This window comes from Aedes aegypti, chromosome 3 (genome assembly GCF_002204515.2).
Source record: "Aedes aegypti strain LVP_AGWG chromosome 3, AaegL5.0 Primary Assembly, whole genome shotgun sequence".
Lineage (NCBI taxonomy): Eukaryota > Metazoa > Arthropoda > Insecta > Diptera > Culicidae > Aedes > Aedes aegypti.
Genome location: NC_035109.1, coordinates 192,143,428 through 192,157,955, shown reverse-complemented (window position 1 = coordinate 192,157,955; position 14,528 = coordinate 192,143,428). Strand labels below are relative to the sequence as shown.

The window sequence follows — 14,528 nt, the reverse complement described above, 5'->3', positions numbered from 1 at the left end:
CAATAGAAGATTGTAACGATTTTTGCCTGAAATTATTTATTATTTTATTTGACATTTGTACCAATGTTTCAACATTGGATATTCTATGTAACTCATTGGTACTATACCAGGGAGGAAGCCTCAGAATCATTTTCAAAATTTTATTTTGAATTCTCTGCAGAGCTTTCTTCCTGGTATTACAACAGCTAGTCCATATTGGTACAGCATACAACATGGCTGGCCTGAAAATTTGTTTGAATATCAAAAGCTTGTTCTTAAGACAAAGTTTTGATTTTCTATTAATAAGGGGATAGAGGCATTTTACATACTTGTTACATTTGGCTTGAATGCCCTCAATGTGATTTTTGAAAGTTAAATTCTTATCTAGCATGAGCCCTAGATACTTAACTTCATCTGACCAATTTATTGGAACCCCTCTCAACGTGACAACATGTCTACTTGAAGGTTTCAAATAAAGAGCTTAGGGTTTGTGCGGGAATATTATTAGTTGAGTTTTGGAAGCATTAGGAGAAATCTTCCATTTTTGCAAGTATGAAGAAAAAATATCCAAACTGTTTTGCAATCGACTACAGATGACACGCAGGCTTCGACCTTTGGCGGAGAGGCCTGTGTCATCTGCAAACAAAGATTTTTGACATCCCTGAGGTAACTCAGGTAAGTCAGATGTGAAAATATTGTATAATATTGGTCCCAAAATGCTGCCTTGAGGAACACCAGCTCTTACAGGAAGTCTTTCAGATCTGGAGTTCTGATAATTAACCTGAAGTGTACGATTAGACAGATAACTTTGAATTATTCTAACAATGTATGTTGGAAAATTAAAGTTTTTCAATTTTACAATCAAACCTTCATGCCAAACACTGTCGAATGCTTTTTCTATGTCTAGAAGAGCAAGACCAGTAGAATAGCCTTCAGATTTGTTGGAACGGATCTAATTTGTTACATGTAAAAGTTGATGAGAGGTCGAATGTCCATGGCGGAATCCGAACTGTTCATTGGCTAAAAATTGAATTTTCGTTGATGTGGGCCAACATTCTGTTCATAATAACCTTTTCAAAAAGTTTACTGAAGGAGGAAATCAAACTGATTGGACGATAGCTAGAAGCTTCTGCAGGATTTTTGTCTGGTTTTTAAATTGGAACAACCTTAGCATTATTCCATTTGTCAGGAAAATATGCTAATTGAAAACATTTGTTAAATATATCAACTAGAAATGATAAGCTACTTTCTGGAAGTTTCTTGATGAGGATGTAGAAAATTCCATCATCGCCAGGAGCTTTCATATTTTTGATTTTTTTAATAATAGTTCTCACTTCTTCCAGATTAGTCTTCCAGGCATTTTCGAAAACGTTCTCTTGATTGAGAATATTTTCGAACTCCTGAGTAACTTGATTTTCAATTGGACTAGTAAGTCCTAAATTAAAATTGTGCGCACTTTCAAACTGCATAGCAAGTTTTTGAGCTTTTTCGCAATTAGTTAGTAATAATTTGTTTTCCTCTTTCAATGCCGGTATAGGCTTCTGAGGTTTTTTTCAAGATTTTAGATAATTTCCAAAAAGGCTTAGAGCCAGGGTCCAATTGAGAAATTTTATTTTCAAAATTTTTGTTTCTTAATTGAGCAAAACGCTTTTTGATTTCTTTCTGCAAATCCTGCCATATAATTTTCATAGCAGGATCGCGAGTGCGTTGAAATTGCCTTCTCCTCACGTTTTTAAGACGGATCAGGAGTTTAAGATCATCGTCTATAATCACGGATTCAAATTTTACTTCACATTTTGGAATTGCAATGCTTCTGGCTTCAACAATGGAGTTTGTTAAAGTTTCAAGAGCATTGTCAATATCAAGTTTAGTTTCTAAAGAAATCTTAACATCAAGATTAGAGTCAACATACGTTTTATATATATTCCAGTCGGCTCGTAAATAATTGAAAGTGGAGCTGACAGGATTTAGAATCGCTTCTTGGGATATTTGAAATGTAACAGGGACATGATCAGAATCAAAATCAGCATGAGTAACTAATTGGCTACAAAGATGACTAGAGTCGGTTAAGACCAAGTCAATCGTAGATGGATTTCTAGAAGAGGAAAAACATGTAGGGCTATCAGGGTATTGAATTGAGAAATATCCTGAAGAGCACTCATCAAATAAAATTCTGCCGTTGGGATTACTTTGAGAATTATTCCATGACCGATGTTAGGCATTAAAGTCACCAATGACAAAAAATTTTGACTTATTGCGAGTCAATTTTCGCAAGTCAGTTTGGAGCAAATTAACTTGCTGTCCAGACCATTGAAAAGGCAAATAGGCAGCTATGAAAGTATATTTACCAAACTGTGTTGCAATAGAAACACCTAAAGTTTCAAAAACGTTAGTTTCAAATGATGAAAACAGTTGATGTTTTATACGCCTATGAATGATGATTGCAACTCCCCCACATGCCCCATCAAGTCGATCATTAAGATAAATAAAAAAGTTAGGATCTCTTTTGAGTTTAGATCCAGGTTTTAAATACGTTTCGGTAATAACTGCTATATGCACGTTATTAACCGTAAGAAAATTAAACAGCTCGTCCTCTTTACCATTAGGAGAACGAGCATTCCAATTTAAAACATTTAAATTATTATTTGGATCCATTAGAAAAAAGTAATCCAATAACAATTTGATTTGTAAATTTTACACCTACTTGGACTGCTTCAGTCATAGTGGTGGTTTTGAACATTGCATCAATCATTAGATTCAATTGTTCAGTTAGAAAATTAAAATCAGAGGCAGACATGTCATGTGATTTCCCATTAGAATTTCCGGTAGACGAAGAAGCGGAATTACCTGTGGCGGTAGGGTTTTTTCCATTTGATTTGAAACAAGCAGAATGGGTACCCATGGATCGAACAGGGGAGGAGTTCAAATTTCCTGCTACAATATCGGCAAAGGATTTACCATGGGTAGATACATTCGAAATTGAAAGATTCGAACGGCTACCCGACGGATTAAAATTAGTTTGTGAATGAGCATGATTATGATCTTCCTGATGGGTATGATTCATGATCAAGCGATCGTTAACTGAAAAATGAGCATTGTTCGATACTCTACCAGGCAAATTGCGGAAACGACCGTTATCGTAACGGATATTATCTTTCATCTGCCTGGCACGAGCCTCAATGACCCTTTTGCGCGAAGGGCATTCCCAAAAGTTAGCTTTATGAGGGCCCTTGCAATTGGCTCATTCAAACTTTCTGGTATCTTCTTTCACAGGACAGACGTCCTTAGCGTGAGAAGAACCTCCGCAAATCATGCATTTAGCATCCATGCGACAATTTTTTGTACCATGACCCCACTTTTGGCACCGACGACACTGAGGGTAATTTCCTCCAGGTTTCTGGAAATGTTCCCATGTCACACGGACATCGAACATAAGTTTTGCTTTTCTAAAGCTTTAATATTATTTAGTTCTTTTTTGTTAAAGTGAACTAAATAATATTCTTGAGAAAGCCCTTTCCGAACAATGCCAGATTGGGTTCTCTTTTTCATAATGATTACTTGGACTGGGGAAAATCCAAGTAAATCATTTATTCCATTTTTGATCTCTTCAGGTGACTTATAGTCACTTGAGAGACCTTTCAAGACAACTTTGAACAAACGTTCAGTTTTGTCGTCATAAGTAAAAAAATTGTGCTTTCTCTTCAAGGTGTCTGAGAAGAAGTTCACGATCTTTAAGAGTTTCCGGCAAAACGCGACAGTCTCCTTTCTTTGCGATTTGGAAGGAAACCTTGATTCCCCTAATGGAGTTCAACATCTCCTGCCTAAATCCCCCAAATTCGGAACAACTGACTACGATAGGCGGCACTCTTTGCTTCCTCCCTCACTTGAATCAAAGAGCCTGGGCTAGAGGCTGCTTCGATTTGGTGTTCGGAAAATTTGTCTAGAGCATCGAACTGATTGCTCATTTCAATACAATTATTCATTTCACCCTTGGAAGAAAGTTCGCATTCCGGGGAAGCGTCCTTTCTTCCATTCTTGCCACGTGTAGTGACAGTTTTAAAACCCACTTTTTTGGAAGGAAGTAGTGAATTCAGAGATTCACCCTTCCTTTTGTTAGTTGTTGATACCATGTTTAGTTAATAAACGAAAGAAGACGTGACCTTCGAGAGGTTTTTTCCCAAGACGGTGTCCAAGAAGGATTACCACCGCTAGCTTTCGCCATCGGGTCCAACGAAAAATCGAAGGCTCGGGTCCAAACAAGGATCGTAAAGGGATCAATAGTAGAAAAAATAGTACTGAAAAGTACTGTTTTAGTAGCACTGAAAAGTACCGTTTTTAATTTTAGCACTGAAAAGTACTGTTTATGTAGCACTGAAAAGTACTGATTTATTGCTTCAGGTAGTTTTTAAGAAAACTTCCAAGAGCAGAGAGAATTCGTGTATGCACAGCACGAAGGTACGATGCGCACTGCGATTGTTTGTTGTTTGTTTAGTAAGTTAAGGACTATCATTGTTCGAGCTAGTTGATTCAAAATTTGGCCACAAGGCGGCGCTAGTGTGCATGAAACTTTTGTTTGCAGATATCTCAGGAGCCTGACCACTTGGAGAGATAGTGGGTGATATGAATAAAAAACATTAAACTTTACTACATGTTGCATCTACTCAAAAACAAAATCCACAAAGTTTACTACACTTTTGGTATGAATAAACAACTTTTCGAACATGTAGTACTTACTATACTTTCGAACATGAGCAGTGACTGAAGCTGCACGTTAAGAAATTTCCATTCAGAATGCAGAGTGATTCTGCACGTAAAGAACAACCTATTCAGAGGGTGATATGAATAAAAAACATTGAACTTTACTACATGTAGCATCTACTCAAAAACAAAATCCACAAAGTTTACTACACTTTTGGTATGAATAAAAAACTTTTCGAACATGTAGTACTTACTACTTTCGAACATGAGCAGTGACTGAAGCTGCACGTGAGGAAATTTCCATTCAGAGTGCAGAGTGATTCTGCACGTAAAGAACAATCTATTCAGAGTGACGCTTAAAATTAATACAATCACGCATATGAAGGAAATGCATGGAATCTAATCGATTAAGCGACAATTTGCACACAATCATGAAGGTGCTGTAATTTGACAATATTTGTAGTGTAATTTTACGATAAGTCTGGTATTCTCTTTATGTCTATGATTTTATGATGATGGTACATCAAAGAATTTTCTGGGTGGTTTTCGGTCTTCGCCAACGCCAATGATTGATATTTTTTTAATATTAGCTTAACATCTATGAGGAGATCTTGAGATTACAGCTATCAAATTAGGAACCACATATTCTCTAGCACCAGTACTGAGATTCTGGTGAGATTGCGGTAGAATTTTGATGCTCCCCGTTTGTGTTCTTAACAGCATGTTGAATTTCGGAAGTTCTAAGTGTTTCTGTGATATTCTCGTTATTTTGGTGGGGTTTCTGATAGTATCCTTGGAATTTCTAGAACTTAGAATGTAGAGATTTTTATGGGAATTGTAGTGATTCCATTGGTAGTCGTTAGAATTCAATGAGGATCTCCCCTAAAACACCTGGGTTACCTTTGAAATAATTAAAATTCTTATCGATTTCACAAAAAATCCCATTGAAATCTTACAAATATTTACCGACATTCAAAGGTTTATATTAAAGCTTTGCTTTGAAATTCCAACGGAACTGGAAATCCGACATCCCTATCGGAATCCCAAAATTCTTACAGGAATTCCGGAATTCCAAAGGAAATCTGAGAATCTGAGATGTCAGTATTTACACGTAAAATTCAGAATTACATTACCTATAAATATATGAATTCCTACCAACATCCTAAAATTCCTAGAAAATAACATAATTATCGTAATGCCAGAATTCACACGGATATTACAAATTGCTACTGCCGGTTATCATACCGGAATCTCAGCATTGGCGGGGCGAATGTTTTCGTAACCTCAAAATTCCTAAGCAAAACTCAAAATACCTTCCGAAATATCAAAACTTATATCGTTTTCCCATAATTTTTACTCAAAAGTAAATTATTCCATTCATTTCCGCAATCTCAAAGCATGTGTAGCAACCTCTGAAGCTAACTACCAGTAGCTTTGTAGTAAATGCTACCTTTATTCATAGCAATGCGTTGTTTGTAGTATGTTCGAAAGGTGTAGAAAGGAAAATGACACAAACATGTTCCACTCGTGTTCCACATATAGCGTTTACTACCGAGAATGTAGTAAACTCAACTTTACTACATTTTATTCATACGGCCCAGTGTCTTCGACAAAGTAGTTAAGTAGCTCAAGGACTATCATTATTTGAGGTAAGAAATAGGATATTTTGCCACCAGGCGGCGGTAGTGAGCATAACATTTTTGTTTTGCTGATACTGCAGGATCTTGACTTTTTAGACAGGTACCTTCAGCAAAGTTGTTCAGAAGCTCAGGAACTACCATTATTTTACAAAATCTCTAACTCTAAGGATTAAACAAAGAAATAGGTCGTCCGATAGATTTTGCTGACGGATTCGCGCGTTTGTTTCGTTGCAGGAGATTTTTTTCGACTGTTTTGGAGCGTCTTGCTGGGTAGTGCTTTGTGAAGCCCAAGCAGGACAGTTCGGTTTTGCGTCGTCCGATTGATTTTGCTGACGGATTCGCGCGTGTTTTCGTTACCGGAGATTTTTTTCCCCTGTTTTGGAGCGTCTTGCTGGGTAGTGCTTCATGAAGCCCGAGCAGGACAGTTCGGTTTTGCGTCGTCCGATTGATTTTGCTGACGGATTCGCGCGTGTTTTCGTTGCCGGAGAATTTTTTTTCCTCTGTTTTGGAGCGTTTTGCTGGGTAGTGCTTCATGAAGCCCAAGCAGGACAGTTCGGTTTTGCGTCGTCCGATTGATTTTGCAGACGGATTCGCGCGTGTTTTCGTCGCCGGAGAATCTTTTTCCCTGTTTTGGAGCGTCTTGCTGGGTACGTATTTGGGAAGGCCCAAGCAAGACGGTTTGTTTTCGGGACGCCAAGAAGTTTTGCTGTCAGTGTCAGTTTTGTGTTCAGTCGAGAATGGATTACCAACTGGTGAGTTCGTTTCATGCTTATGATAACACATTTTTTCTTGAAAGCGTAACTTTTATGTAATATTAAAACAAACTTTGTATGGTTTGTCACTATAAGTGTCGGCATTATGCTTTTTCTTATACAATTTCAATATACATATATTTTTCTCTTTTTGACATTATTAAAAATTATCTTTTGAATTGTTCGACATTGTGAATGTTGACGTATTTTCTAAAACTTCTACCATATCGAGACAAAATGCACAGTAATACTCATATGTAATTTTCAAACAAACTATGTATGGTTCGTCACTACAAGTGTCGGCATTATTCCTGTTTCATATAAGTTAAAATATATACATGCAATTTTCAGTTTTCGTCATTAATAAAAACGTCTTTTGAATTGTTCGACATTATAGATGTTGACGTATTTTTTCCAAAAACTTCTCGAGACAAAAATACAAAACTATCTTTAAATACAAGTCGTGTATTTCTCGTGGAACATTACTAAAGGACCTATCTGAGAGGCTCTCTTTGTTTACTTTCTCTTTCATTAATAACTGAGTCACATTAACTTCTTCTGTTGCGTTTTTTGTATGAGACGCTAGTCAAGGAAATTGACTTTCGATCTATAGTGAAAAACTTCCCAAAATCTTTAGTATTCCACTGTTATAATCGAAAGAGAACGAGAGAGGAGAGAATCTCTCATTTGTGCGTATGTCCTTTGGTAGTGTTCCGCGAGAATTTCCTCCTTCCCGACCAACCAGTCCTCCGATTTCTTTATAGATCTTTGTCCGACGATGGCGATCGCCAACGATACAAAACGAATCGGTATCGATAGCTATCGAAACTCGCTGACTAGTTGACCGGGTTGTCCATGGATCGCATCACCGACCAGAGGTGACTCCCAGATCTTTTCCTCCCTCACTAATAAACACCCTTCCCGTGGTGATTGTGGAGATGCAGAGGTATTCTCGGTCTCTAGAAGCAACAATCATTACACCCTAACATTCTTTCCCCATCCCAACTGATAATTAAAGATATATAACAACTTTGTACAAGACATAAAAATTAAAAATATCTTAGTAAAAAGATACGAGCAAACATGGTTTTAAACAAGTTTTTTTATACAATTTTATATACATTCTGTTTAAAAATTCGTAATTCTGGACAAACATTTGAAAAGGGCCCAAGAGGTCTTGAGCCTTTTTTAGAAACGTTGTTGTTGAGCCCTTTTTAGCCCGCCCACGCAAACTAACACCACTATCAGAAAGATTAGTGTTAGCTCTTCCTGATAGTGGTATTGGTGAGCGTGATCGGGTTGAATTGCGCTCAACCAGGGGGGGTATACGAAACGAGGTTCGCCTACCGTTCATGTTTTGTGGGTGTATTCGTTTGGCTCACAACGCTGCTAGGCATCCCGCTGTTTGAGTGTTGAAATGCATCAGCATTAGCTGTCTGGCATGGCCCGCGTTCCACCTGTGCTGTTTGGGGTCGGCCCGCGTGAGAGATGATGCTGTTTGGGACGGCCCGCCCGAGAGATGATTGTTAGGCGAGCTTTGTTTGTAGTTGACAGCCGTACACCCACCCTGCGCTCAACAGCATCTTGCAAAGCCAATGTTTACCAATGTCAATGTGCCCATTTGAATTGTTTGTCCAGAATTTTTCACGATATGGTAGGAAGCTTCGGAATAACCTTTAGGAAAATTCTCAGACGTATCTCATAAGGTAACACACAACGGTAAACGTCAGACTAAAACTTTTGAAAAACTTACGTTTGATTTTGCCGTCCTTCCACTTTTGCATCCGTAGTTCTTCGATGGACATTTCTTCCCTGTCGGTGGCGTAGATCTCCGCAATCCGGGTTTGCATTCCCTGGGTACCGGTTCCGATGGTGGGCTTTTCCGTCTTTAAGTCATCACCCGGCCGGCACCGGTACTCCCGCACATGATACGGATGTAAGCGGATTCCTGCAACGGATCCGTTGGCCCAAATAGGATCGTACTGTTCGGTCATTTTGTTGACGATACCGCGGCGTTTAAAGTACCGATAACCACGCAGCTCTTCCGGGCAGAAATCTTCCTTTGATCCCCGACAGTAGAGAGCTAACTTGTCGTACACGGGAAAACCCGACGGTTTGTCATCGTCGCAAACTGCGAGTTCAAACGGTTTCTGGGGATAATTTTGCCGTTTGTGCTTGACGCTTAGTTGGATTCCGCGTGACAAATTGTCGACCAACACCGGAATGGGTTGAAATTCGATCGGATCTTCAGATATTTTAAATGACGGCTCGTGTGTCGTTCCGAAAAGGGGGCCACGCTTATGATGGCTTTTTACATTCGACCAAGGTCCCGGTTCACGGACATTTTCCCGATCCCGTGCATGATTCACCAGGGAGCGAACAATCGATTGATTCGAGGCTGAAGTTTCAGCGGCACCTGAGTAGACTGGCAGTGAAACATTCGAGTTCATTGGCCCGTTTGGAATATTCTCCTGATTAACAATTCCAGGGTGGAAGCTCTTCACGGCGAGCCCTGTCCGAACGCTACCGACGTGTCGTTTCTTGTGAGCCTTCAACGACGTCAGGGCATTTCGCCGTTCTTCCAAAGACGATTTGAAGGTCAGCTTGGAAGATTCGTCTTTGTGGAGCAGTCTCTGCGACATGGAGAACCCAAACTGACGATGAGCTTGCTCGAGGTCTTCCCGGGGTGTGGCCCCCGCATCGAAGCCCTTCTGGAAGACGGATTCGGTTTGGGCAAAGTTATCCTCGGCATCGTAGTAATAAGCCCAGCCAATGTACAACTCGGCGCACAGCGTCCCTATACCTCGATGGTACAATTCTTGATAGAGCTCTTGTGGCGAACGTTGGGTGTCGATCTGTAACAATAATTGCATTGATTTAAAAGTGTAGCTACATTTCGTTATTAGCAGAGCTGGCAGCGACTGAGTACCTTCAAAATAGGAACTTAAGAGACTTTGTGCTTAAAAATAGAGACAACAGAGACAACAACTACTAAATCGATTCAAAGAGGACTAAATAGCTTTGCTTCTTTCAAATCTCCAGGAGCAGATGGGATCAGTGATGCCACATACACAGATTTATCTGTAATTACACAGATTTTTTACTGTTCTTGCCTACAGATATCTGTGATCACAGATCACAGATTTTTGAGATAGAAAAAGATTTTAAAGATTTAAGGATATTATTTTAGCGAATTAAGGACATGGTTTTGGGAGATTTAAATCAGAAATGCTATTACTCTGTTTAGTTTTTCTCAAAAACTCAAGTTTTAATAAGTTTTAGAAACAATAAAGCATTTTTATTTTACATCTAGAACAATAAGTTCAAATTAACAATTGTTGACATGCCAAGAACAGCTGAAATACGTTTGCAAAGAGTCTTTTTTTAAATAAAAGCATTGAAAATTTGATTTTTTTACAACACAGATATTTACCAAGATTTTTGGAGGTTGACTTACGATAAAAAAGATTTTTTCAGTCGAAAACACAGATAAGAGTTGGAAAAAATGTGCCAACACTGGATGGGATTTATCCTGTTCTGTTCCAGAAGGGATTTGAGTTTATCAAACATTATCATTCTCAGATCCTGGTGTGATATTACTGTGAAGTTTATCCACGTGCGTCGTATGAAGAAGCGAAGAGTTTTATACCAATCACCTGACCTATTTTCTTCTGAAATGTCTGGAACGCATCACATCCGTGATTTCTTTTTGGCAAATATGATGCCTCTTCATGTGAATCAACATGCTTACAAGTCTGGGAAGTCCACTGTGACTCTTTTACACAAAGTTGTATACGATATCGCATTCGCTCAGAAGCAATCCTGCTTGGGTGTTTTCTTGGATATTGAGGGTGGCTTTGATAACGTGTCTTTCGATGCCATATTGGAAGCCGCACGAAACCATAGACTACCTACAATGATTTCCAATTGGATTCATCAAATGCTCAAAAACCGACATCTCTTCTCGACATTGCGTCAAGCAGCGATTCGAAAATTTAGTGTTTGCGGATGCCCCCAAGGGGGAGTATTGCCACTACTTTTGTGGAATCTCGCAGTAGCTGTTGAGGCAACTCAATAATTGCGGTTTTCCAACTTATTGATTTGCCGACGACTATCTAGCTTTGATAGTTGGTGTGTGCATAAGCATTCGACCTGATCTAACGTGCTCGTCAAGTAAGTAGTCGAAAGTTGGTGTCGCCAATATGGCCTTTCGATGAAAGCGAATAAAACATCTATTGTTCTTTTTACAGAAAGACGAAACCGTGACGAAAGTCTACCTTCACGTCTTTTTGGCACTGAGATTAATGTAACTGAACAGGTAAAGCATTTCGGAGTCCTGCTAGATTCCAAACTTTCTTGGACATTGATTTCAGAGTCAAAAAAGCTTGCATGGCCTTCGCTCAATGCTAGCGAACCTTTGGTAAAACTTTGGGCCTCAAACCCAAATATATCAAATGGATTTACACAACAGTTGTTCGACCAATATTGACATATGGATGTCTTGTGCGGTGGCAAAAGGGCAAAGTGAGAACAATCCAATCAAAATTGGGCCATCTCCAAAGGATGTGCTTGATGGCGATGTCTGGTGCGTTCTCTACAACTCCCACAGCAGCGCTCGAGGCGTTGTGCCACTACACATACATCCTGAACGAGAAGCACTTTCTTGCTCTTGCAGTTTATGGGTAGGACACAAACAAACGCGATTTCTTTATTGAAAATGTTTAATTTTTTATGCAATTTTCTATGGAACTTTGCTACAGATATGTTTCATGATGCTTCTATGAAATTTTATCAAATATTAGCATAATAATTGAGTTTTATCCCAAAAAGTATTGCGCGGAATTAGGACACGTCTTTTTTGATACAGTCATCCCTTCATGAATCGGTATTGAAGGGACCATCGACTCATGGAAATATCAAGTCATGGATCAGCAATGCTATGAAAAGCTGTTTGAGAGGACCATCATAGTAACCATGAAATTTGATTTTTAGTATGGTTCCATGAGTCGATATCGAGTAATGGAACATCGACTCATGGAGGTTTAACTGTAATGCCCTAATTCAGCGCACTGTTCTTCGCAGAACAACAAACAAGTAAAACATGCTAAGTTCGTCTTCACATATGACTATTTCTCTGTGAAAGTATCTTCATGCTAGTACTTCAATAAGTACTTTATCAATACGTTTCACGTTCAAGCGGAATATCTGGAAAGCCCACTTACAGGAAAATTAGCGGCCGTTCAGAAACCACTGTTCATTCATGGTGGGAGGAAAAGTTTGTCCAAACACAAAGGTCCAAAAAAATTCAAAATTGTTTTGTGAACAATAGACCACAAGGGAAGAGGAGGGTAGTTCTGAAAATCCAAAAACAAACACTACGTGGTTTATGGACAGCCCCAACGGATTATCCTATACATCTGTAGATACGAAATTTACTTAACATTGTGAACCACAAATAACATTGCCAATGTTCACTTGATTGTGATTCTTATTTATATTATACAACCCTTATTTAGACTTATTGAGATAGCAACATATAGGGGTTTTCTATAAATTACGACACACTCTTGGGGAATGATTCACGGAAACGTAACGATCCATACATAATTTACGAATCCTCGATTGAGAGGATTGAAAATAGCCATATGTTGTGTGACGTAAGAAGTTTAAGTTTCAGTTACCCGTGGCATTAGCGGCTATCATTATTTGAATTGTATAAAACATGTCGATTCCAAGCAATAATGCGAACTGGACCTTGTATTGTATGAACAGTGGAGAATACAAACATAGGGGTAGTCGGGGCGGTTTCGCAAATGGAGTGGAATGAGCACCCCTTAAAAACTGCATAAATTTCTCCTGAAATAACATGCAACCTTAAAGCTGACATGGAAATGAAGCGATAAGCATGTTAATAGTGAGTATTCCGAACTTACAAATTTCATCATTTTAGAATGTTGATGTTTGACTGCCACAATGTCTTTTAAAATTTAATCTTTTAGTACAGAATGTTTCTAAATTCTAATAATTTTCAAGTTTAGTGAATAAAATAATAAATTTATTAGATTGTATGTGATAATTTCACAACCTAAAATAGGGTGCTCAGATGACCCAATCGATAAAAATCGTCAAGAAAAATGTTAAATCTTAAATCTTGAAAATTCATTCATTTATTCGTGAACTTTCTAAGACAACGGAAATCGTGCAGATTTTGTGTAAATCTAAAATTTGTTAGAAATTATACAAAGTTCCAAAAATTCCATAATATGTTCTGTACTTCTATCGACTTTTCCTTAAGGCGGCCAAACTGCCCCACCTTCCCCTATACGAAATACACACATACACTACCCGTCATATATACGGACTCACTAAAATAAGTATTGCAACACTCAGCTGAATAATGAATCACCCCCAAAAAGTTTAGCATTACCTCAAAACAGGTTAGTTTACATTGCTATATCTCGAGATCCTTACGACTTGCAAAGAAGCGATCTTCAGCAAAGTTGTTCAGGGGATCAAGGATATCCGGAAAGCGATCAGTTTAGTTCGCGATTTTGCTGCTAGCTGGCGCTAGTGAGCATGTAAAATTGAGCACTTTGAACTAGTTCTAGCTTGTGATCCATAAGAGATAGAAAGTTCGGGTCTTCGGCAAAGTTGCTCAGGGGTTCAAGGACATTCGGAAAGCGATCAGTTTAGTTCGCGATTTTGCCGCTAGGTGGCGCTAGTGAGCATGTAAAATTGAGCATTTTGAACTAGTTCTAGCTTGTGATCCATAAGAGATAGAAAGTTCGGGTCTTCGGCAAAGTTGCTCAGGGGTTCAAGGACATCCGGAAAGGGAACAGTTAAGTTCGCGATTTTGCAGCTAGTGAGCATGCATTCAAAAATAAAGTGTCACATGACATGAATCATTTGGATATAAAGCGAATCATATCTGAATAAATTTAACATTTTACCCGAACTTTCTATCTCTTATGAATCGCGAACTAAACTGATCGCTTCCCGGATGTCCTTGAACCCCTGAGCAACTTTGCCGAAGACCCGAACTTTCTATCTCTTATGGATCACAAGCTAGAACTAGTTCAAAATGCTCAATTTTACATGCTCACTAGCGCCACCTAGCGGCAAAATCGCGAACTAAACTGATCGCTTTCCGGATGTCCTTGAACCCCTGAGCAACTTTGCCGAAGACCCGAACTTTCTATCTTTTATGGATCACAAGCTAGAACTAGTTCAAAATGCTCAATTTTACATGCTCACTAGCGCCACCTAGCGGCAAAATCGCGAATTAAACTGATCGCTTTCCGAATGTCCTTGAACCCCTGAGCAACTATGCCTAAGACCCGAACTTTCTATCTCTTATGGATCACAAGCTAGAACTAGTTTGAAATTTGAAATGCTCAATTTTACATGCTCACTAGCGCCACCTAGCGGCAAAATCGCGAACTAAACTGTTCGCTTTCCG

General features: G+C 38.8%; 1 protein-coding gene across 1 annotated transcript in view; it reads right to left on the bottom strand.

The window, feature by feature from the left end:
* The window catches only part of LOC5575051, a 70,957-nt gene that overhangs the window by 39,961 nt on the left and 16,468 nt on the right, over window positions 1–14,528 (bottom strand). The window contains exon 3 of the mRNA XM_021852712.1: window positions 8,823–9,924. Coding sequence (XP_021708404.1) covers window positions 8,823–9,924 — 1,102 coding nt within the window. The remainder of the gene's footprint in view (window positions 1–8,822; window positions 9,925–14,528) is intronic.